At 37.1% G+C, this 24,774-nt stretch overlaps 1 protein-coding gene across 3 annotated transcripts in view; it reads left to right on the forward strand.

Annotated features, from left to right (window-relative positions):
- Rbms3 (RNA binding motif single stranded interacting protein 3) overlaps positions 1-24,774 on the forward strand; it is a 665,566-nt gene that overhangs the window by 128,872 nt on the left and 511,920 nt on the right. For all 3 annotated transcript variants that reach the window (XM_026406224.2, XM_077795653.1, XM_026406242.2), the window contains exon 2: positions 17,959-18,131. In XM_026406224.2, coding sequence (XP_026262009.1) covers positions 17,959-18,131 — 173 coding nt within the window. The remainder of the gene's footprint in view (positions 1-17,958; positions 18,132-24,774) is intronic.

The following is a 24,774-nucleotide window of genomic DNA, read 5'->3' on the forward strand; positions in this document are numbered from 1 at the left end:
CTTTCAGTTTGTTCTCCTGCCCTTTCTTCTCTAGCTACACACCCCGGCACATCTGTATTCCCACCCCCTTCCCCGCTTCATGAATTTGCAGCTACACACACAGTAAAAGATCAGCTTTGGGACATTGCTTTTTCCTCTGGAGAGAATTCTTTTAAGTTTTAAGGATGAGACTGTATTTTTAATCATTTTTTGAATATTCGTGTAATTCTATGTTTATCTTTGTGCCTGGTCGCATCCAGGAATGAGGATTCTGCAAAACAAAAATACAAACAAAAAATATTGGACTTAAGTAAAGGGGAACTATCTGCTTAACAAAGTTTATAAAATATATAGAGAAAAATATAACCCTATCCCTAAGATACATCCCAGTTAGAGGACAGTCCAGATTTCCCACCAATGTTTCCATAGCTGTCTGCTTTTTACAGTACTTTCCTTCTCAAAAGTTAACCACCAAAGTCTTTCTGTGAAGAAAAATGAGTGAGAAACAAAAATAAAGGAACGTCATTCTTCACCAAATAATTTAATTACGGAGAAATGCTTTTTGGCGAAACATGGTTTCTAGCGTCTTCCATCTTCCTGCTATTTATCCATACTCTGGATTACCTCATTCATTAGTTCTGACAAGGGACTGTATTTGTATCATTGCCTGACAGATGTGTTACATGTTTCAGTCTTAAAATATTCCACTCTGAGCTCAGTGCTGCATACTTGGGAGATGATGTTAAATCAGCCTTGGCAACACACTGCTGTCACCATGCCAAATAACTCAGGGGAAAAATGATAAGGGTATAAAGAGATCAATAAGGCAAGAGAATCCATGCTTTCAAAAGTAAGGGGAAAAAAACCAGAAAGACTATCAGTCACGCATTGGGGCGTAAATAAAGCAAGAGCGTGCCACGTTCAAGGCACCCATACGCTACAGTGAGCCATTATCCCCTGAGTAGTAAATTTCTCTTATGTTTTCCTAACTCCTTTAATATAGGTCATTTTAAAATACAGCCATAAGATTCACTGGCACATTGATCAGTCTGGCGTTGCTCTTCCTTCCCTCCTAATAGAATAAAATGAGGATATGGCTGATGAATGTCGAGAAGGACAATTCCCAGCCCATTCAGATGTGAGCAGCCACATTGGAACACTCTCCCTGTAGGATAAAGATTTGTGTAACTCACATCTTGGTAAATATAAATTATGCAAATACACTTCTGCCCTCTGAAATGAAATTACTCAACAGGGTCCTCATAAATGCCCAGTTGTGTTAGATTTTTAGATGGAAAACAAGCAAATGGTAGAAACTAGCAATTTGGAAATTTAAACTCTTTATTGAATAGATAGTCAAATGTGCACCAAGAGGCAGCGGTTTCTCTTTTTCAGCATAAAACATTACATTATTATAAATTTGTAATAATATATGGAATATCTTACAGATCCAAGACACTAAATTTTTTGAATATTCAAAAATAGGAGTTATCATGTATGTGCTCATGGTTAAGAAGACTGAAAATTATTCAGAGCCCTTCAATGTCAGTGTAGGGAAGGTGCTCTGCAGACTGTGAAGAGCATTTCAGGATTTTAATTTTTAACATAGGGATGAAGTGTGAAAATTAATTTTTGTTCTAAAGCTAGAGCTTGAGGCTGTGCGGGCTATATTAGAGTACTTGGGGGCAGGAAACACAATTTGGAGATGGTTGCATTAATCTATATGAGAAGTGAAGTAGTAGACATGAATAGAAGCAGAGTTAATGAGAAAGACAGATGTGGGGCAAACAGAGGGAAGCATAGGAAGAAATCAGTGCCTGCATCAGATGTAGCCATGACAAAGAACAAACAGATGTATCCAGATGTTAGGCACCTATACATATTGGTCTGTGTGAAAAATGATTGCAAAGTTCAAGTTGAACTTTTAAGGCTTAATGTATATAAGAAGAAACATTCCTTCCGTAGTCTGAGGCAATACTTGAAAGTGAACAAATGCAATCAGAAGAATGCCCAGAAAAGGACACTAAGGGGCATGAGCTAAAAGGATACGATTGTAGTCAGAAAGAACAGAAAGTGGGAAACTACAGGTGCAAATAGGAGATCATCTCTTCTCATGGAAGAGAGGCATTTTTTCACAGATCTTTTCACGATTGTATATCTGATCTTACATCATCATTTAAAAATTATTTTCTTTAAAAATGGGCAGTGCTACTGGGTGCGATGCCTGTAATCCCAGAGGCTCAGGAGGCTGAGGCAAGAGGATCTCAAGTTCAAAGCCAGCCTCAGCAGCTTAGCAAGGACCTAGCAACTCAATGATATCCTGTCTCTAAATAAAATATAAAAAAGAGCTAGGGATGTGGCTCAGTGGTTAAGTGCCCCTGGGGTTCAATCTCTGATACCAAAAAAGAAAAAAAAATGACCAATGCTATCCAAACTGTATAAACTTTAGACTGCATAAATCTACATTCTTCTATCTGCTAGCAATGCATTCATATGGATTTGGAAAACTTGCAAAAGACAGATAGTTTCATCACAACTGGTTAAGACCCTTGTCCTTTCTTAGTCTGACTTCCCTTGTGTACACTTTTCTGCTTCTCAGGTGTTCATGGGTAGTTTGGAATTGAGCTAAGGGTCAGTTAGGTGGGAAATGCTTTAGTGTGGATTTAGTGGAATTTATTTGTGTTTTTCCTTGATGTTCAGAGCTAAGAATGGTTTCCAAGAACACTCATACTGCCCCAGGTATTGAGGTCCTGAGCCATAGAGAAGAACCTGCTATGGTTTGGATATGAGGTGTTCCCCCCCAAAGCTCCTTTTTTAATATAGGAACATTCAGAGGTACAATGATAGGACTATGAGAGCAGTAATCTCGTCAACTTATCTTAGATTGAATTGATTGATGGAAACTATAGTAGGTAGGGCATAGCTAGAGGAGGTAGTTCACTGGGACCATGCTCTGGAAGGGTGTATCTTACCTGTATCCCCTTTCCTCAATTTCTGGCCACTGTGATGTTCTGCCTCATCTTGGGTCTAGAGCAATGGAGTTGGCCCACCATGGACTGGACCTCTGAAACCCTGAGCCAAAATGAACATTTCCTTCTGTAAGTTGTTCTTGTCAGGTGTTTTGGTGAAAGCAATGAAAAGCTGATATATCCACCAACCAAGAGCCGATTGTGATAGAAATGAAGTCTTTGTACCCTACACTGGAAGTATGTGGGCAGAAGAAAATGGGTTCTGTGATCTGAAGCCAGAACACAAGTCTGTGCAATATTCTTCCAGAGTGTTTTTCCAAAATGTATCATCCTAAGAATTAATCAGCCATTGTCATTAACAAAAGATGAAATTGTATATAAATCTTTTCTATACTATCAATCAATTAATCAGTCAGCATTTATTAAAGACTACAGGGAAGAGAGAATTATCTTTTTATTATCTCTGCAGAAAGTATTGAAAAGCAACAATCAAAGAGCATACAGCAAAATAAATAGATAAAAGTGGAAGAGGGTTTTTTTTTAAACTCTATGAGGGAATACATACAGTTATATTCTACACTTTTGGTGTTTGTGTTACTTAGTCATTTGAAATTGGTGATTTGTTGAAACTTCTTTTTTATTCTAAAATATGTTTATTTTTGGAATTTTATAAACTTTATTCTTTTTAAAACGGTTCTTCCAAATTGTGGAAGCTTTAAGCACTACACAGCCTGGATGTGTTACTCAGTTGAGGGGAGCACATTAATTTTTACAATTAAGTAAATAATCTTAATCTCTGGCACATTCAAATGCACTATTGTGAAGTTGAACATCTGTTGCCTTCAGAATCCATAGTGCTCACCCTTTCTACTTTCAGCCCTTCAACTCCTACACTGTCCTAATTTTCTAATTATAATTAAGGAATATTTTAGTGACTTTTATGTTAGTGGGATATTTCAATATCCTCTAAAATTTTATACCCTAATTCCAGCTAAAAAGAATGATCCCCTTTCTGCATAGTATAATATTTGACAAATCTATTTAGGAAATCTATTAAAGTAGAGCTTGAAAACTAGTTCAAGTCAGAGATATGTGGTTCAAAACAAAGTTGCAGTGGGATATATGTACAAATTCAGGAAGATCTCTACATGTAATATTTCTCTATTTAGAGAGTTTTGGGAATTTTAACTAGTTTCCATTTTTTTAAAGTCTTTTCAAACGTATACAAAACATCTTGAAGCACTGCCAATGGAAGGAGCCATCTAGCATTTATCAATATTCCACTGCCAGCAAAACAAATGTTAAGTAATTATTTTTACTTCATTGCATGATGTAAAACATAGATGTCCTCTGGCTCACAGGGAGACCACCCACAGAAACTTAAGTTCATAAAATGAGCAAATTTTCAGTGTTAGAGATCATTTTTTTCCCTAGTTGATCTCAATTCTTCTGTGTTTTTAATAAAAAAAAATAATCTATAACATGAGGCATGGGGATGTTGTCTGGTCACTAGAAGCAGCATAACAACTGCAAACGTCATTTTCATTTTCATTTTGTCCGCAAATAAGTCTCACCTTTATTTGTCATGCTGCACAGGGATAAGTTGCTCACAGCAAATGGAACCCTTGAGGTCATACTCTTCTGGGTATTCTAATTAAGGAAAAACAAGTGCAAAATATGCTTCTTTTTTTGGTTATTATCTGTGTCATCACACAAGATTGTGGGTTGAGTCTACAGTGGAAACTGGTGGCCAGGATCAAGGGTGTGTCTGTCTGTCTTTCTCAAATTGCTAACATATGACACTAACAGACCTTGTCAGAAGACTCAGTGCTGATTGAAATTAGTGACTAGTAGATTCTAAATAAATAAAAGGAAATGTACCTGATTACATAGTGTAGTCAGGTTCAGGATAAATGGACGACCAATGGTATAGATTACTGGGGGCCAATGGTGGGTATAAACCATGTTACTCAATTGGCCTGCATATTTTGCCCACACACACTCCTGGTCCTAGAAGCTGACACAGGACCACCTCAAAATTCTTTTTCTGTCTTCCTGTGATACCCAAAGTTGCTTTTTGCTACTCATGCATATGATCCCTTTCCCTTGTTTCTCTCTTCTAGGATAGAGGGCTGTTGGAAAACATTTCTCTTATGGTCACATCTGTAATGGGTTCCAGTAGGGGAAATGCAGCTAGTTTCCCTTGAAAGTTCTGTGACATGTTCAGTCATTTTACAACTTGGTATTGAAGTCATATGTCAGAATCAGCCATGGACTTACATGGCACAAGTAGCAAATCCATAAATCAGTTCTTTTCTTATTTTTCCTCAGAGACTCAGGCCCCTAATTCCGAGTACTTTCCCTGTTTCAATTTCCATTCCTGACAATTTGCCTTTGGCAAACACTGAGACTTCCTTTTGGAAGACCAAAGAAATGGTCATTCTTCAAAAACCCTTAGTGATTGTTCTTTAGACAGATTGTTTCCACTGTACGTCAGGTTCCACAAAATATTCTTTAAAGCAAAGCAAAGCAAAACAAAAGCATTCTCAGGAATATTGGAGTTGTGTAGTGATACTTTGGAATGTATAATGTATTACTACCCCATTTTATTTGATGAAATATTTGCTTTGGCTACCGTAGGGCACATGTCACATAACTTGTTAAAAATTAAGGATATACTTAAAATGAAATTAACAGTTAGTGTCATTGTTTACCCACAAAATATTCTTGCAGAGTGATAATTTTTAAAACCCAATTATTTTTAGTATTAGAAGCTACAGATATAGTATTGTTTATTTTCTGTATAAAAACTCCTTTTAGTTAAGTGCATGGATGCTTCACATCTATAAGCATTTTCCACTGCCAGTGAGATATGTCTTATTTTAATGATATGTTAATAATTTTTAGATATTCTCCTAAAATCTGTATATCTGAAAATGATTTCCATTGTGAAAGATGATATTTATCTTGTCATTAGTTTATATGAGGGCCATCAGTATGAGCGGCTAAAATTGAACTAATCAAACCTAACATCCATTGAGGAAGGACATTTCTTGATTTATAATCTGTAGAGAATTTCAGTCTGACAAGCATTAATAGACTTTTTACTTGGTATCATGAGATTTTTAAACCAGGAAAATCAGAGTTCAATTAGATCAGTCCTTGGACCAATATACCCATTACTCAAAAGAACATAGCAATACTGGTTATGACGACAATGGACATTGCAAAAATGCTTTGGGGTTTATGTAAGAGTTAATAGCTATTGCCATGGGGCTGCTTACCATGAGCCGGGTTTTATTTATTATACACACTTACTTGGCACGATTAACTATCTTCTGAGGTAGTTATTACTCCCATTTTCACATATAAAGAGACTAAGGCAAAAGATGAAGTCCTTCTCCCTCAGGTGTCAGACAGGTACCTGAGCCCAAGGCTTGTCTTCAAATCTAAGGCTCTGATCAATGTGCAATGACAATGACACTCCATTTTCCATGAGCTTTTGGAGACTTACAAACCCAGGACAAACACCCTTTATGTGCCAACCTCTGAAGCTCAATCACTTCTTTGAAAAAAGCTGAGTAATGTGTAATGTGTACAAGGAAAACTTGTCTATTATGGGGAATGTTTCATTCTCCAGGCCAAAAAAAAAAAAAAAAAAATCAAATGACTGGGAGAAGATGCAGCAGAACTTGGTTGTGTCCATGCTACTCTGAGAATTTCTGTAAGGTACAAGGTGCATTGACTTAAAATATACTGAACAAGAAGTCCTCTAAATGCTAATAATTATGAGAAATAGAAGTCTGAATGTGTAAATATCTTATATGTTTCTGATGATAAAAATTACAATAAATTTGTTAGCAATATAAAATACTTAATATTTATTTTATGGTCTCATAGTTCTCATCTCATGGGCCAAAAACATAAAACGTTGAAAATATAGTTATAGGAAATTCTCTGTGCAAGCACTTTTAATTTTTATAATGAAGCAATTACTTTTCATGTATTAATTTATGTCACATTTTGGATCTGTGCTCTAACATTGTCTTCTTGAGGAAATTATTGTGTTTTATAGTCCAAATTTCTTAGATTTAGGAGTTTAAAAGCTTAGGTTCTGTTTACATTTAATTTTGCTACATCAATAAAATATGAATGAATTGGCTAATAAAACAACAAAACTATTTTATGTCATGGAATATAGGTTATTGTTTATGAATTTGCTGAATTGCCCTGCTAGCTCACTGTAACAAGGCTTGCGCGCGCGCGTTCTCTCTCTCTCTCTCTCTCTCTCTCTCTCTCTCTCTCTCTCTCTGCTTTTTTTTTTTTTCTAGTCTTGGTCCTGTTGAGAGAGTAGTGGGAGTGAGGGGCCCTCTTTGGGGATGTTCATGTGAGATAGATGATGTAGTATTGAAACTGTGGAGTGATCCAGGCAGGAACATTGTCCAACAAAAACAGAAATGTTTTTTCCTGAACTAACAGTGAATATTGATTTGTCTCTCTCTCTAACAATTTTACAATACATTTGAAACTTGGTTATTGGCTAAAAACAAACAAAATACACCTATTCTTTCAACAGATTCTAATGTACTACCTGGAAATGTCTTTTAAAAAATGTCCACTTTCGCTCAGGAGAAGTATCAGTAGAAAGAGGTTTCATATGCCAAAATCTAGACCCACTCCCTGGTCATAGGCGAGGATGGATTTAAATATGGTCTCCACTGAAGGGAAAGCAATTGCACTTAAAAAAAAAAAGAGAGAGAGAGAAAGATAACAAACCCATAAATAACATCATGGAAACTGGGACCACTCTTTTCATAGCACATTATGTACTGTCTTTGAGTAGCATAGTGTGAAAGACAACACTTTGTAAGTATCAGAATAACCTACATCAGCACTGCCCAACAGAACTTTCTATGATGATGTTTGCATATGGACACAGTAGTCAGTACACATGTCTGTTTTTGAGTACCTGAAATGTGGTCAATGCAGCTAAGAAATTGAATTTTTAATTTAGTCTAATTACAGTTAATTATATTTAAATTGGAAGAGTTGCATGTTACTAGACTGAACATGTCTAGAGTAGATGCTGGAATTAGCTGGAGCGAAGACTGCCAGCTTCAGGTCCAGTTTATGTGCTGAGTAGCTGACTTCTCTGAGTTCCAGTACTCTCTTTCATAACATGGTGATAATAATAGTACTCACCTCCAAGAGTTCTGAGATCAAGAGTTCTGAGATCAGGAAATAAATATGTGAAAATAAAGCCCTTAGAACTGTGTCTGGCAATACACTATGTGCTCAGTAAACATTAGCCATTGCCATTCTTATTATTTCATTATTGTTTATAGATTTTAATGGTGCAGAAGCTAAAAAAAATAGATGGAAATAAAATATAGCTAAATTTAAAAAGGAAAATATCATGAATGGGATAGAATGGCAGATGATCACAAAGGAATGGAGAGGGTTTTGATAAATAGAAAGTAATTACAGGGTGATCATATAGTCATATTTTTGCTTTTGGAAAATCTCAGATTAGTTTTGTGTCCTGGCTTGATTATCCATGTCTCCTACCTTTGCTTTAAATTATGCCCCAGTGTGTAAGATAAATTTTAGAGACACCCTAGAATCAAACTCAGGAGTAAACCCCAGGCATTTTCTGGTAGGAAAGAAAATAAAATGAGGTCTAGATGCAGATGTGTTTGATGTGGTATGAACTGTAAACACTGGGAAGTAGATGGAAACAGGTTACATATGGACTGGGAAAAGAGTTGGGATGAAAATCTGGATAACAAAATTAAATTTGATGGTGCATGTTTCTTAAACTATGATTGCATTGCACCTGAGTCAACATATATTCACTTTCAGAAAAAGTAAAACTCTCATTTAATTAGAAAAAGAAAACATTTGATGTATTTAAAGAGGCTTATGCTATTTTGTGTGCTGGATGACTATTATTGACAGTTTCTTTTTTTAAAAAAAAAAATACATGGTTGGAAACAAAGGAGGCTATTTCTGTCACCCCTTTGCTATCAGTAACCGAATCAGTAAGACAATTTTTTAATATGAAAATTAGTGAACCGAGTGGGAAAACGGCTTATTATATCTAGAGCCATGAGTTTCAAAACTGAAGGAGAAAACTCTGAAAGGATTCATTTAGTTGTAATGAAGTATTATCTCAACATATCTTGTGGTGGTTCTTTTTAAACTACATTTATTGATCTTCATTCTACTGAGCAGGGCCTATATAACAGGGCAAGGGGAATTAATTGTAGACAATATTACCAGTTGTAATTTCAGTGAAACAGAGAAAGCATTAGATTGTGAAACACAGGATATTACTTTAAAAATAAAATTGGGAAAAGAGGCAAAAGCAGAGGTTATGGGGGAAAACCAAACTAAAAAAACAATAGGGAGACATATGAGGTACCAGACTGTGAGCCTTAATGAAATTCTTTACTGGTTTTTTTTTTTTTTTTTTTTTTTGATTCCAGGGATTGAACTCAGGGGCACTCAACCACTGAGCCACATCCCCAGCCCTATTTTGTATTTTATGTAGAGACAGGTTCTCACTGAGTTGCTTAGCGCCTTGCCATTGCTGAGGTTGGCTTTGAACTCATGGTCCTTCTGCCTCAGCCTCCTGAGCTGCTGGGATTACAGGCATGCACCACCACACCAGGAATTCTTAACTTTTTGAGGCACCCCCCTGAGTCTGTGAGTGCACTTAAAATTAAGAGACTGACCACCGGGTGTCCCAGAAACCCGGCAAACAGGTGCTGGTAACCTGTTCTGAGTGTCTTTATGCAGTAGTTCTAGCCCATCATGAAAGCAGGGATCTGGGTTGATTTCTGAGTTAATTCCGTGGATAAACAGAGCAGATGTTGCACTCAGGGATTATGGTCACTTTCAGTAGTTCTGGGGAATGCCCTGCACATAACAATTATTAATCATAGTGTAGCTGATACTGTAATCTCCACCTGGGAACCAGTCACATCTCATTTTTCCCACAAGGAACCAATCATTCTCAAGTCTTGAGCCACTTGGGTTTTTTTCAAATTAAAGACATGGCTTTTTAAATGAAGGCTGTAAGTGCCTCAAATTTTGAAGTGTGTCTTAATTTTGTATGTTTTTCCTTAAAAGAGGGATTTGGGGAAAGACCAGATGTCATTGGCATTTGGAGAATTGGCAATCTTTGTAAAAGGCCATTGACATCCTTTATAGCCACCACTCTTCTCTAGCTTGTAATTTTACTAATGAAATTTGTTTATAGGTGCTTGAAACTGAACAATAACTAGTTTGCTTGTGTTTCCAAATTCCATGCATTTTAAAATGTCATTTAATATCTAAACCTCTGAATGGAATTCAATGACTTTAAATTAAGCCTATTTGTAAATAGCACAGAGCAGGGTGTGATTATGCAATCTGCTGAGGTTTTTAGAACTAATATTTAGAGCAAAAGCAAATCTCATCCTTATCAGAATTTTAATAAAAACTAGGTAGTGTTTTTGTAAATACCTTGAAGCTAATTAGCCATTTCATCCAAAATGATTGTTTTATCACTGCCTAGTTGCTGTGCTTTTGGGTTCATGATGAAAATGGCAAACCACTGCTCTAATGACATAATTTCATTTCAAATAGACTGGCTCCCAAGCATTGCAAAAATAATAATAATAATAATAATAATAATAATAATAATAATAAAGAATTAGCTCTGATAGTACCCTCTTCAAGGTAAGCAACTCCAGCCAGAGGGGAGAGTCATGTTCATTTTAAGGATTCGCTTTCATGATAATGATGAAAAAGATGATAATGATGATGGCATTGATGAGAGAATGCAAAAGAATGTATTTATGGAGTATTGGCTTTGGCCTGGCACTGTGCTAAATATTTCATATGCAATTTATATATTTTAGCTTCACAACAGTTCTATGAAGTGAGATGATCATAATCCCGCTTTTACTCAGGACAAGAGGTTTAAGTGCCTAGCTAGTGGCAGAGCTGGATTCACAGCGGGCAATCTGGAGCTCTTAAGCACCATGTTACGGCAGTTGACAGCAGCTATTACCTAGGCCAGTTGACAGAGGATGTTCAAATTATTGCCTTTTGTGAGGAGTTTCATCGTTTATTGCTCATTTCCATATCTGAGCTGTGGGTAGAAAGAGAAAAGTAGGGCAGGTTTTCACCAAACTCTATTATAAAAGGCATAATTGAAACAATTGTTTTCTATAGTCATATTCCAGATAATGGAGAGGCAATTGCCTAGCATAAAATTGCAAAGCCATAATGTATGTGGTTCATGAAACCATGGCTAAAACTGCATGGCTTGCCTTTAATATTAATTTAGCTGCATTTGTTATTGCTTGCATGGACAGTGCTCATCCTCCCCCTCATTTGAGGCTATTAAAGACACACCAGTGACTGCCACAGTTCTTGCTGTGTCCACTCTCTCATGTCGTGTTCTCACTAGAGGAGGGGTCTGCAGAAGCAAGGTTATGTGGAAATTACACTGTCTGGGAGAGGAATCCAATAGCCTGCAGCAGCATTATCCACCGAGCAATGGATTGCATGTGTACGTGCAGGCTAAATAATGTATGATTTAAGACAGGAATGTGGTTTGTATTCATTTTTGGATAGTAAAAGAGTTGGCATGTCAGTCCCATGGGGGACTTTATCCAGGGCTTTACCCTTGAGTGGATAAAAGAGTACAAATTCTATTGCACTGGAGATGAATAAAAACAAATTGGGGAGACCATCAGCAGAACAGACTGTGGTGTGATGGAGTCCAAGGCTACTCCAAAACCACCAGACCAACTGCCTCCGGATCCTGCCAGCAACCAGATGCCGGCAAGAGAGCCGACTTCAGTTTGGCATGAGGGCCCTGTGATTCCCAGCCAAAGGGAATTGCATGCAAAAATATTTAACATTTTCTTTGTAAAGGAGTTATGTTTTCAATCAGAGGGAGAAGTATATTTCAGACCTAATCTGCTACAAATGAAATGTGGCATACTAACATCTTGGTTTCAGAGGGTGGAGGGGTAGGGAGTCAATGCCACATGCTCTTGGGGATTAGAAGTTGAACTTTGGTGTAGTGGTAGGGTTTTTCAATGAACTAAGTTTTACTTAGTTCATTGGGTATCACTAATCTAGAAAGGATACTATATTGAGTTTTCAATAAAAAAAGGGTTGAGTATGTTTAAAACAATGATTCTCAACTACAGGAGATGCTCCCTTCCTGGTCAGAGGACATTTGGCAATACCTAAAGACATTTTTGGTTGTCACAACTTGTGGGGTGGGCCATACATCTGACATCCAATATGTAGAAAGCAGGGAGGCTTTTCAATATTCTACAAATCACAGGATAACTTCTTACAACAAATAATTATCTTGTCTAAAAAATCAATAAGGCCAAAGTTGATAATACTTGGAAAAATTATCTGACTTGTGTACATGTATTACAGCCCTGCCTGCAGACACATGCTCATGGAATATAGTTTGACATTTTAATAAAATATGATTTTGGCAATTTTCTTTACACTATTGACTTGTGAGCAACATTTGTTAGATTTACCAAATGCTTTTTGTTAAAACAAACAGAAACAAACATAACTCCCATCCCTCTTCCATCTACCTCCGAAATACATACAGGAAAGAAACCATCATTAATGAACCTCCCTGTAAACCTACACAGAGCCACACCTTCAATACCAGATTCATGCAGTTCTCAAATTTGAAAAATGAGGCATATTAATAAAGCACACGAAATGAATCAGCTGTTTGGGATGATCTACAAGCCAGTTCATTTTCCTGTTCCTACATAACAAACCATGCATCTTGACAAATGAACCCACTTGTTGGACATTACTTGAAAAACTCATAGCATGCTTAGTTCTGATGGTGACTTCCCCTTTGAAATTAAATTTTAAGATGGACTTCATTTAAATTCTCATAGAGGGAAAGAAAGGGCTGGCTCAACTTCATTTTGATTGTCTGCTGTTTATCATCATCTTCTTTGTCTCCTGCTCAGACTTGGATGCAGCAGAACTTCTGCCAGTCCCATCCTCCAGAATTGACTGAAGGAGAGCATTTATGTTGGCGGGTGCCATATCATTAAGAGGTGAAGCCCTGTCATGTTGGGAGGGACTGCGTGGCATCTGGCATCAGCCTCCCTATGTTGGACGGGGCTCCAGTTGTGTGACCTTGACAAGGTCCTTTCTCCTTTTTGTAACTCAGTTTCCACATTTGCACGATGAAACTGATATCATTTGCCTTGCTGAGCTTTTGTGAAGATACCATATTAAATGCTTAGCAAGCATGTGGAAATGTCACCTATAATTATTATTTTAAGAATAGCGTTTTCCAAAATGGACACCAAGTCATTTTATTTAATTTCCTAATAAAGGACACTAGTAGAGATGTTGTGATTTGCAACCCCAATGTGTGGTTAAGGAGTTTTAATCCTTCTGTAATCCCTAACCCACCCTCTCCCAGCAGCGCCAACATGAATAAATATCTAAGAAAAATCTGCATATCTGCACACCTGCTAAACATACGAGGCTTCACCAGAAGTCCTCTCTCTCCTTCAATCACAGTGTCATCCAAAGCCCCACTTTGGAAAATCTGTCATTTCTACAGCTTCTAACCATGCTGACGCGGCAAATTCATAGCAATCCCTTGCCTGTTACAGTGCAGTGTTACAGTGTGCAGTAACCCCAGACTGTAAGTCCTCCCTACTCCTAAATAGGATTTATAGAGTGTGACTTTGAGCCATATAGCAAAGTCAATTTTATCTGAAGGAAAATATTTTTTTTTTTAACTAACATTTTAAAATCCCTTCCTCTGTAGCTCAAAATGATTTAAAAGCTAATCAATGATAAAATTCCAACTCCATGTAGAGACAAAAGAATTGAGGAAGGAAGCAGAGCCACTTTAATCAGGAAAGTGGCTGCTGTGACCCATTAGCCCCTAGAGATTATTGACACTCCTTTTTTTTTTTTTTTTTCTTTTTTTAAAGCTGCTGTAGTTAGCTCATCCGTCTCTGGCAGCCCACACATACAAAATCTCTTTTACTCTTCACAAATTAATGCATTTAGGCCTGTGAATTTGTCAGGCATTCCTAGAACCCTCTACCACCCTCATGTTGATTAAAGGATGTGTATTTTGAAAAATGGGTGGAGAGGAAGAAATTTATGATTCTTAAAAGGAAAGAAAAAGTTGGCTACCTGAATCACCAGTGCATCAACAACAGATAAATGAGATATTAAAGATTAGGAAGAGTCCCTGGACTGCGTGTTAAATTGTGGATTGATTAGCTCAATAACAGAGAAGGCTAACTCTTTCAGCAGAATTTCTAGAACTCAAAAACCAGAATATGACACAGAATATCACCTTTTATTGTGAATCTTTTTCAAAGACCTTCTGAATGTACCCTTTTCTCTATAACCTGGCACTTCCACCACCACTTATCAAGTGCCTATCTCGTATCCACACACACATCTGCCTACTTGCCTGTCCTCATCTCAACTTTGGTTTGCTTTTGACTGGTTTTATTTTATTTTTTCTCAGTGTCTATATTGGGCTCATTTGAGGGCATAGTTATTGTTTTAGGCATCATGCAATTTACTAAATGGTGTTCTGGTTATGGAAATGCTTGCAAAGAACCCTGGGGGAAAAAAGAATTAAGTAAACACATATTGATCATGCTGTAGCTGCTGTTGTCTCATTTGATCAGTGGAGGGCTCAGTCTGAACTGGTCCATCTGATCTGTGATACATAAAGCTGGAGACATTTTTCTGGCTCCCTGGTGGTTTTAAAGGCTATGCAGTGGGAAAAACTGCTTTAAACAAAGTCTCATTTTAAAAGAGTACAGGATGGAATTCAAAGAATTTGGAGGGAGGGGAGGTGAAAAGTGGTAGCAAACAGCTTTAAAAAGGCCCTGGGAATTTTAAGAGAACAAAGCACATAAGAAAAATAAAATATAAATGTCATGTAACCTGTTGTGAGATAGAGAGATAGGAAGCCACTTTAGCAAGCACATACTGAAGGCCTACTGTGTGCAGGACTTATAAAGAGGAAAAGCTAAACTGTTGAGGGGTGTCTAAGGAGAAAAACAGAATTCTTTAGGTCAGAAAGCAAGCCATAATTTTTTACGCTAGCAAATAACTTAAGCTTTATGCAGATATTAAGTTCCAAAAGGCAATGTGTATATGTCATTTAATCCAAATAGAAAAAGAAAGGATCCTCCTGTGTAATTCATTTTAAAATTCTACATTAAAATGTTGATACTAACTTAAGTGATTAAAGCAATTATTGAGAAAAATTTTCCTTTCATGAAAGGAAATGAAATGGCTCTCGGCTTTGCATTGGTTGAATTTGCTCTCTTACTTTCCCATTCCTTAATTCTTGGCTAGTTTCTGCTTGCATTGAGCAATTCTGTGTTATCCTCCCCAACCCCATATTCCTCCAAAGAGTAAGAGGCTAAAACTGGGAAACAAAACGGATGATATAGGCTGTGGTCTAGAGAAAGAATGGGAATTCAGAGATTTTGAATTGTGTGTGTGTGTGTGTGTGTGTGTGTGTGTGTGTGGTGGATTGTGTTCTCAGATTTAGGGTGAAGGAACAAATGTAACCAGTACTAAGTTTTCTTGTATGGAAGCTGGAACAATCACACACACACACACACACACACACACACACACACACACATACACACACACACACTAATTGTGATTTGCATTGGGTGGAGATTTGGGAAATGGAAGAATGTATGCAAAGAGTTGCACTCTGATATACTAAATCCAACAGGTATTTTCTTATAACCACTTGGAAATATGGACTGGGGCAAATGTGAAATCCTAGAAGATGTAAACAGATTATTATTATAGCAGGAGCCAAAGTTGGGCACTGCTAAAACTTGGCCTCCTCTCTCTATAAGCTTATTCAATTTTTATGGCACTATATGTAGCCTAAAATTTTATTAAGGTCATACTGTTTCCTATGCACTAGGTTAGGTGCTATTCATTTGAGAGTTGACATCTTCCTTGCCCTAAGGGAATATCCAAATTAGTACTAGAAATAGACATTAAATAAGGTGAGCCAAAACTACCTTGAATAGACTAAATACACTAGAAGCTAAGAAGGGTAATAACAGAGTGCTGTAGAGTGGAACAATTTGAATCAAAAGAAGGGGTAAGAACCAACTGAGTGGAGCTGTGCAGAGTGGAAAGGGGTGAGAGGTTTCTCAGAACAGTGGAATCTGGTCCAGGAAGTGACTGGAAAGGTAGAAAGGTAGTCAAGAATCACATGTGGCTTTTAGTACAGGCTGTTAAGTCCAGATGGAGCCTTGGGTTCCACAGAAAGCTATTGCAAGATCCTAAGTGTGTAGCTTGCTCTGTTCAAGTCCACATTTGGCTCCATTCCCAGGTGTCTCACCACTCACCTGGACCATAGACCTGTTCAAGTGGGCATATTGATTGTGTTGTCTCAAGATTCTTGTTGGAATGAGATCGCAGAGACACAAAGCACAGTTCTTCTTCAGTGTTATCATGCTAACCCTTAGCTTCTTTTCATGGCGGAAGTGGTTGTGTAGTTTGACATTATCTAATTTTTTTTGCAATTTTTGCAATTGTACCCTAAATCTGCCATCTGATGATTCTCAACCCTGAGAGATGAGTGTTCAGCTCAGAACCTAGCCATGTTTTTCCACTAGCATCTTGATGAACATGCCCATGGTGGTTTTGACTACCATTCTAGGCTATAATGGAGAAAATGTGGGATAGTTATGTAGCGTACTACTATCACTGGCAAGACAGATTTCAGTCCCAAATATTAGAATTATTGTTATTTTTGCTAATATTTATTAGGCACTTGTTGATTTCTAGGAACCATGTTGTTTGCATCAGCTCACTGAGTTTTTATAAAGACCCTATATTATAGAAGAGGAATATTTTTCATATTAAGGAGATCACTGCATCTCAGAGAGGTTAAGCCACCATCCAAAGATCACACGGCTAATTAAGAGACACAGCAGGGACACAACCCAGTCTGTCAGTATAATTTGAGAACTTTAAAAGCTATGCTTGAATGCAAAAGAATTAAGCATTATGAAAATACATTTACAGGGCTGGGGTTGTGGCTCAGCAGCAGAGTGCACGCCTAGCACATGCAAGGGCCTGGGTTCCATCCTCAGCACCACATAAAAATAAATGAACGAAATTAAAAAAAAAAAAAAACTAGCCTCTCTCCTTAAAAAAAAAAAAAGAAAGAAAAGAAAACACATTTACAAATTCTGGTGTGCATAATTAGAAATACACTCACACTGAATATTTCAAGTTTCTGGGTGTCATTTATTAATTTCTTTTTGACATAAAATGATTTGATGGATTAAGACAGTAGTTCTCTAATGGGGTGAGATCCCTGCATTCTGTCTGTCTTGCAGATAAGTGACATACAGCATGAAGAATCAGTCTGGGAAGGGGGAAACAGCTCAGGTGGATTCACTTGTTCAAACACTCCTTCCTAGAATCACGATTCATGGAATGATTTGTACATATTAGGAATTGTGCTGGATAGTAGTGATGTGGAAAACAATAATATCAAGTTTTTTGGGAGCAAAGGAGAGAACAGTAGAGTAGAAGCAAACGAAAGGTGTTTGGTTCTTCAAGGTAAGTTAGGGAGACCTGAATTGTTTGTATCAGAGAGGGAGGTATCATGCTGCTGAACAGGTGTAAGGACAGACAGTGTGATCAGGGAGAGATTCAAAAGCCTTAGGCTACTGCCAGGAGCACCTGGTAACTTCTTTTTCCCCCTTTTATGGTTAACTTATGCTGATCCCCACAAAGCCAATGATGTCCTCAGAAAGCAACTGAGAGCAGTGCACTTGTGCAAGTGTGTGTGTGTGCACGCCTATGTGTGGGGACTGCAGATTCAGAAGCTTGCCTTGCTTTTCAAGTTGTGCTGCTGCCTGTGAACAGGTGTGCTGGTTTTTGCTGTTCCAGTAACAGCTTTTTCTGTTTGCAGCAGTCCTATGCACCAGCTCCCCACCCCATGGCTCCTCCCAGCCCCAGCACAAACAGCAGCAGCAACAACAGCAGCAGCAACAGCGGCGGGGAACAGTTGAGTAAAACCAACCTGTACATCAGAGGCCTTCCGCCAGGCACCACGGACCAGGATCTCATCAAGCTGTGCCAACCGTAAGTGTCCTCCTTGCTCTCTGGGCTCCCAACTCCCACAATGCTTGTGTGGCAGCACTTGTGACTGTCCTCACATACCCATCTGCTATTGTGTTAGGGAGGAGAGCACCTCTGGACAGTTCAGCTCATCTCAGAAAGTGGTTTCCTTGAATCCTGGTCATGCAGGTGGAAGTTCTCGAGCAGAAGGCATGGGAGGGTCGAATGCTGGCAGATTCACACATGGGGACCCTAAGGGTGGAGAGCAATGGCGGTTGTGCTCTCAGCCCAAGTAGCTAGTGGAGTTAATGATGAATCTCCTGAGATAAGCTCTTCTTCTTGAGAAGAGTTAGTGAAGGGACCTTAAAAATCTCATGAGTGGGGCAGGGGATATAGCTCAGTTGATAGAGTACTTGTCTTGCATGCACAAGGCCCTGGGTTCAATCCCTAGCACCACCACCAAAAAAAAAAAAATCTTATAGGTGTTGGGTTGCAAGATGGTTGTTTTCTGTGAGCCAAAGTTTTTCTGGCCAAGGCTTGGTAAATACAGGTTCTAATAGGCCAAGTCATTGGAGAACTATCAGATTAATCCTCTAGTTTCTTTGAAAGCATCTACTGTCCGGTCCAGAATCTGTCTCCCACCAAGGCCAAGAACTACATGCTAGGAAGAGTGGAAGTGCTAAAATCTTCTTTCAAAATGTTTTTTTTTTTTTTTTTATTAACCTGTTATCTACAAACACATTATTAGCCCTCTCATTTCTGGGCAAATACATTAAACATAATTAAGTTTACCCTCCCAATAAAGTTAACCATGAATAATTGAGTTAAAAATCATATACCTGTATTTTTAGATAATTGCCCAACTATTTTCAAAATCCTATCAGTGTAGGTATTTATCATAGTGTGCCTTTTCTAGGTATTTTTAAATCTAGCAAAACTATTACTCAATGGTTCTTTTTGTCTTCTGCAATGTTTTACAAGAGGATACGTGTGTTGTAAATTTTCCAACCTCTAAAATATTGGAAGAGTAAAACAACAGGGAACATTTATTTGCCTTTGTTCTGGCTTTGAAGATTGGGAGTTCATATCAAAACAACAGAAAGTGGCAGATAAACCAAAACACAAATATACAACCATATAATCAGTTAACAACGCAGTAGGTGGATTTGTGTGAAGGCAGCCTGTTGCTGTTTACTGTCTTGATTTGTGAAAAAGGTAAGGTAGAACCTTGAAAGATAAATATTTATTTTCAAAGAAGCTGTTTTTAAAAAACAAATGTTAAAAATGCTGAGTCTAAGGCATATGAATGTGTGATAGATTTTGATCTACAACATATCGGTGTTGAGAGTTGGCAGGTAAATAACTCAAACTTTTTCTTATTGTTAGAAAAATCAAAACTGTTTTGAAAGGTAAGGTCTTTGAAAATGTGAAAGGTGGTGGGCTTTATGAGAGACATTTCAGATGAAGTATTCCCTTTAGTCAATGCTGATGTGAAAGGAATAGTTATTATCTTTGATTTATACCCACATTACATTCATTAAAAAAAAATTGTCAGTACTGAGGAAAGATTTTTCCCCCTATTTTCTATACCACTCATAGAGCTCATTGAAACAAATTTCCAGGCCTAAGATATTATGCTTTAAGGTCAGGAGCATATTCCAAGAGTACATATTTCTATCAGGACTTCTGGTACGGTTGATGCTGGTGGTCTCTTGAGAAGCACTGGTCTCTATGGTCAGAGAGAACCACTGACTGTTTTCTATTGCATGAAGTTTTATTTCATTGGTGAAGACAGTTGAGATGGAATCTTTGGTTTGAAACACCTGCTTAGTCATTTTGTGATCTTGAGGCAAACAAATCACTTATTTCTTTGAAGTCAGTTTCCTCTTTAAGGAAATTTTGAATGGATTGAGTTTGTTTTATTTTTCTAGGATTTTTATCCTTTTTTAATCTGTGGTGTGCAGAAGCTTCCTGATAAGTGTACTAGGGGCAACTTTTACTTGGTAGTCTGAAATAAGCAATGGTGGGAATATCCATAACACAGAAATCAGCAAATCCTACAAATCAGAACTGTTAAATTTTTGTATTTTATTGGATAGCTGGTTTATGAACATACCACTGGTGTAGCATAATACCATAAATCTCTGTCAATACCCATTTCTGCAATGAATTGGCAGATTTTTTTTTTATGAAAGTATTACCTGAAAAGCTTGTGTTGGCAGGAAAGAGATGTGGGAATACAGAACCATTGTTATTTAGGATATAGGCTTTCTTAATGTTTCTTAGGTATGCTTGAAAATTTTAAGGAATACTAGGTAAATAGGATAGTGATTATTTTTCTTATTATTTGCTAACTAGAAAGATCTGGTCCACGTTACTATAATTATAAAAATGTTTGTGAGTTCTCCAGTTACTCAAGTGATCTGGACCTGGAGTTTATTGCTTAGATCATTTTTCCTAGAAAATTGATGTGATGGGGCAGCATAATATTGTGAGAGTAAGTGTGGACTGAGAGATTGAGCTTCCAGTCATTGTGGATGGCATCAACTGGGTCTGTGGCATTAGACAAATGACTTGTGCCTTCTTAAGCTTCCTTCCCCCATATATAATAGAATGGATCTGAACTTATTAATCTTTTACTTTTTTTTCCCAACTCTAAAATTCTGATATGTGATTGAAGTCTTCATTATTTAGCATGAAACTTGCTCTGGATCACCTTTTATATCTTCTCCAATCCCCTTTATAGTGTTGACAATCCATACCTAAACCCATTCACCTGTTTGAGTCTGATTTTATGGATGAAGTTGCTTTTAGTAAGAGACTTTTAGTAAGATACTTGTAAAATTCTGGGTCTTCTTTTGCAGTGTTTGGTCTTTTCACAGTGTTCATTATTATTTTGCATTAATCTTCTGAAGTTTAAAATCATTTTTCATTCCTGTTACTCATTCAACATTTCAAAATAATTTCACCTAGAACAACAAAAAAAAAATCCTAGATAGTATTTTTAGGTTTAAATAAACTTACCATGAGGATCCATTTTCCATGTTAATGACTATGAAATTATTAGCACTTTTAGAGTTAATGCTACTTTTATTATAGGAAATGCAATATTTACTAATATTCATGCTCATAAAATAATAGGAAACAGATACACAAAAAAGGCATGGACATGTTGAATTTTATGGTATTAGTATGTAATATCCATATTAATGCTAATAAACAGCAAGAAAACTATATGAAAGAAAAGATATTGTTTTGTTTATCAGTGTATAATACAAGAGAAAATCCTTATTAAGGAATTCTATTTACATTAATCATCAAAGCTCCTACATTTCAGATTGCAAGTAAAATGAAAGGAAAGAAGACAAAATTTGAAAATAACAGATATGAAGAATGATTTTATTCTAGATAATTTGTTTAGGTATACCTATGTTTTTAAAAAATATGTTACATTGTATATATTGTAGGAAACAACACACTTAAAAATTTTGTATTATCTATCCTGAGAAAACTTTAGGAACTTTATTATGTTCTCAGTCAAGAAGTCTTTACAGAGCACCTTTGACATGCATGTGTTAAGATTTGGTGGTAGGTATATTTAGATGAAGGACTTGGCTTAGCAGAGTTTGTATTTTACTAGGGAAAATAAACATTAATTAAATAGTCATGATTTGATATAAAAATGCAACTATGCAAAAAATGAGACACATGTGATTAGACAGTTTAAAGTAAAGGATTAGATCTAGCTTCTCTGAGGAAGCCACAATCAACCTGAGATCAGAAGGATGAATAGGCATATCTAAGGAAGGGAAGAACATTCCAGGTAGAGGAAGCTTCATGTGTGCAGAATCAGTGGCTGGGGGGAGCATGGCAAAGCCAAGGGGCTAGAGTGGGAAGTGGAGTGCAGAACAAAATGAATTGGAGCATGGTGAAGGACAAGATGATCTGTCTAGATTTCATTAGGAGCTGTGTTTTATCCTGAGAGTAATGGAGGAAGCCAGTGGAGGAAGCTGTTGAATTGTCATAAAGAGGAAAAGGGTACAATTAGAATTTTGTTCCAAAATGATAATTCCAGCTGCACAGTGAACAGAAGGGATCCCAAGAAATCAAGGAATAGAAGAGATGTAGCTGAAGAGTAAGCTGGAGGAAGAGTGATTTACATTTAGAGATGAGTGTATGAGAATTCGTATGGTGATGGTAGAACAATTATGCATGGTAAAGGACGCATTTCATTATATGCTTTGTTTTTTTTTCCATGAAAAAAGAAAAAAAACTTGAGAGATTATTAATCGAAATAACTTCTAAAGAAACAGCAAAGTGGCACAATGTAGAACCCAAATCAATTGATTGTCAGTTAATTTTGTTTTCCTTACCAGTCACGAATGGACCAGCTGTATACTATCAGATGATATGAGCTGAATATATTCAGTGACTGTAATATTAAGAGCACACAAGGCAAATATAATAAAGACTAAAACTCCAGTTTCTGGGTGTTCACATAAATATATTCCTAAGATGAATTATCAGTTAGAGACCAAGGGTAGAGACTTTGACCATATGTCCCCAATGCTTATCACAAGAAGAGCAGATGAAAGTGTGAGAAGATAGATTTGGTTTAATAGAGTGAGGGAGAGTACTGCAACATTTTTGGACCAAATCAAATTGTGATGGCACAAAAGATTTTTCATATATTAAATTATTATTCCCCCCTTCAAAGAAATTGATGACTTCTATTATATGATTATGAACATGGCTTGAAACACATTTAAATTGCTCTTATAAGAATAAAACCAAATAGAAACCATAATGGATAGTATCTAAGGAAAAAAAAATCATTAATGTGTTTACATTTTCCACATCTACCCTATCTTTTATCTAAGCATCTCTGTGGCTGATTCATCTTAATTAATACATGCCCTCAGAAAGCCCTGGCCAGTTGTCCCCCCACTTCCACCTGATTAGTCTGGCCTTAATTAAAATAGTAGAAGCAAAGAGAATGGTTCTTGTGATAAAGCAAAGGGGCTACTTGAAGGACCCTGGATGCAGAAGGAAAGGAAGTGGAGGGAGGCCCTCAGTTTGGTGTACACACGTTCTCACTCATCCCCCTGAAGGGTAGGAAAATCCTCTGTGCCACCGTTCTTTTTTTTTTTTCTTTTTTTTCTGTGAATGTTGTCTTTGCTCAAATTTCTGACACCCTAGCATTTCCCCTTAAGAAGGAAACTGCGAATGTCATTTAAAGATTTAACAGGAGAGGATAAACACCCACGATGAAAAGAAGCCGGAGGGACACAATAAAGAGTGTGTGTACTCAGGAACTGAAGGGTTGCCCTAGCTCATCTCCCCGACTCTCACCCTCCCCTGTTGAGAGCCTTCTCCTGGTGTGCGAAACCCTGAATAGTAAGAGCAGACTCAAGTGCCATCGGGGCCTGAGTGCAGAGTCCATTATAGGCTGTGTCAGACAGTTTTGACAAATGCACCAACACAATCAAACCTTTTATCAATTTAAAAGTAACCTTGTCACAGCCATCTGTCAAACTGTTCAGATACAACTAAAGGCAAACAAGTCATCACGCACTCGGGGTAACCAAGTAAATAAGAAAAATGTGACTGGGATGTTTTTGAGTTCTTTCTTGCTGTGTCACTGAAGATTTAAAAGTTCCCCTCTCATCAGACCCAAGGATATTTATTAGTAGCTTTCTTCTATAAGTCAGACTCCAATTACGTAGCTGCTTTTGAGGTGTCATAAATCTGCATGGTGGCGTGTGTGAGTAGGAAGTGAATTCAGAATCTTGGAACCCTGTCTTGGCATTTTTTAAAATGAGAATGTCTCAAAGATCCAAATGGATATAACCACTCAAATGGTTCTTTGAGTCAGTACAGATCTAACACTTGATTTTAATTCAGATTTTGACACCACCTTATTTGCCAGTTATCTTTTAAAAACAGATACAGTTTTTGACTAGTAATGAATGAATAACTGTCATGAATAATGCAATCATCACTATACATATATTATTGCAACATTAATTATGCATTGCAGGAAATGTGCTCTGTTTTTTTATCATTTAATGTTCAAAAGGACCTATGAAGTGGGAATAATAATTTGTGAATAATAGTTGAGTAAACTGAGGCTCAAAGAAGTTGAGGAATTTGTTCAAATTTATGTAGCCCCTAGCATCCAAAATCTGGCTTCAGTATAAAGCTCTTATTCATCATAACTAAAACATTCATAAAATAAGAACATAATTCTTGGGTTCTTAAATCCGAGACTGCCCGTGAGAATCCCTCAGGGAGCTTTAATAAGTGGGAGGTCTGAATCTCATCCTCCAGGGATTCTTGTTTAAGTAGTATGGGGTCAGCCTGGACATGAGGGGTGATAAAGCCTACTCAGATAATTCTAATATGCAGCACAGTTAGAGAACCCCTCAAGTTAATGGTGCCCACACCTATAAGGAAGCATAATTTAATTCTCTATTTTATATTCCTTACTCTTTCATAAAATCTAGCAATTTCATAGAATCTACCACTTTGCTTTCAATTAAAACTGGGGAAGACTTAAAAATATATTTTATTGACAATTTGGGGATACATTCAGTTTTCAGATTACAAAACTAAATTTTATCATTAGGGACTTGGGAGAATCAACTCCAATAATAGGAATCTCCAA

Source organism: Urocitellus parryii, chromosome 3, assembly GCF_045843805.1.
Source record: "Urocitellus parryii isolate mUroPar1 chromosome 3, mUroPar1.hap1, whole genome shotgun sequence".
Taxonomy (NCBI): domain Eukaryota; kingdom Metazoa; phylum Chordata; class Mammalia; order Rodentia; family Sciuridae; genus Urocitellus; species Urocitellus parryii.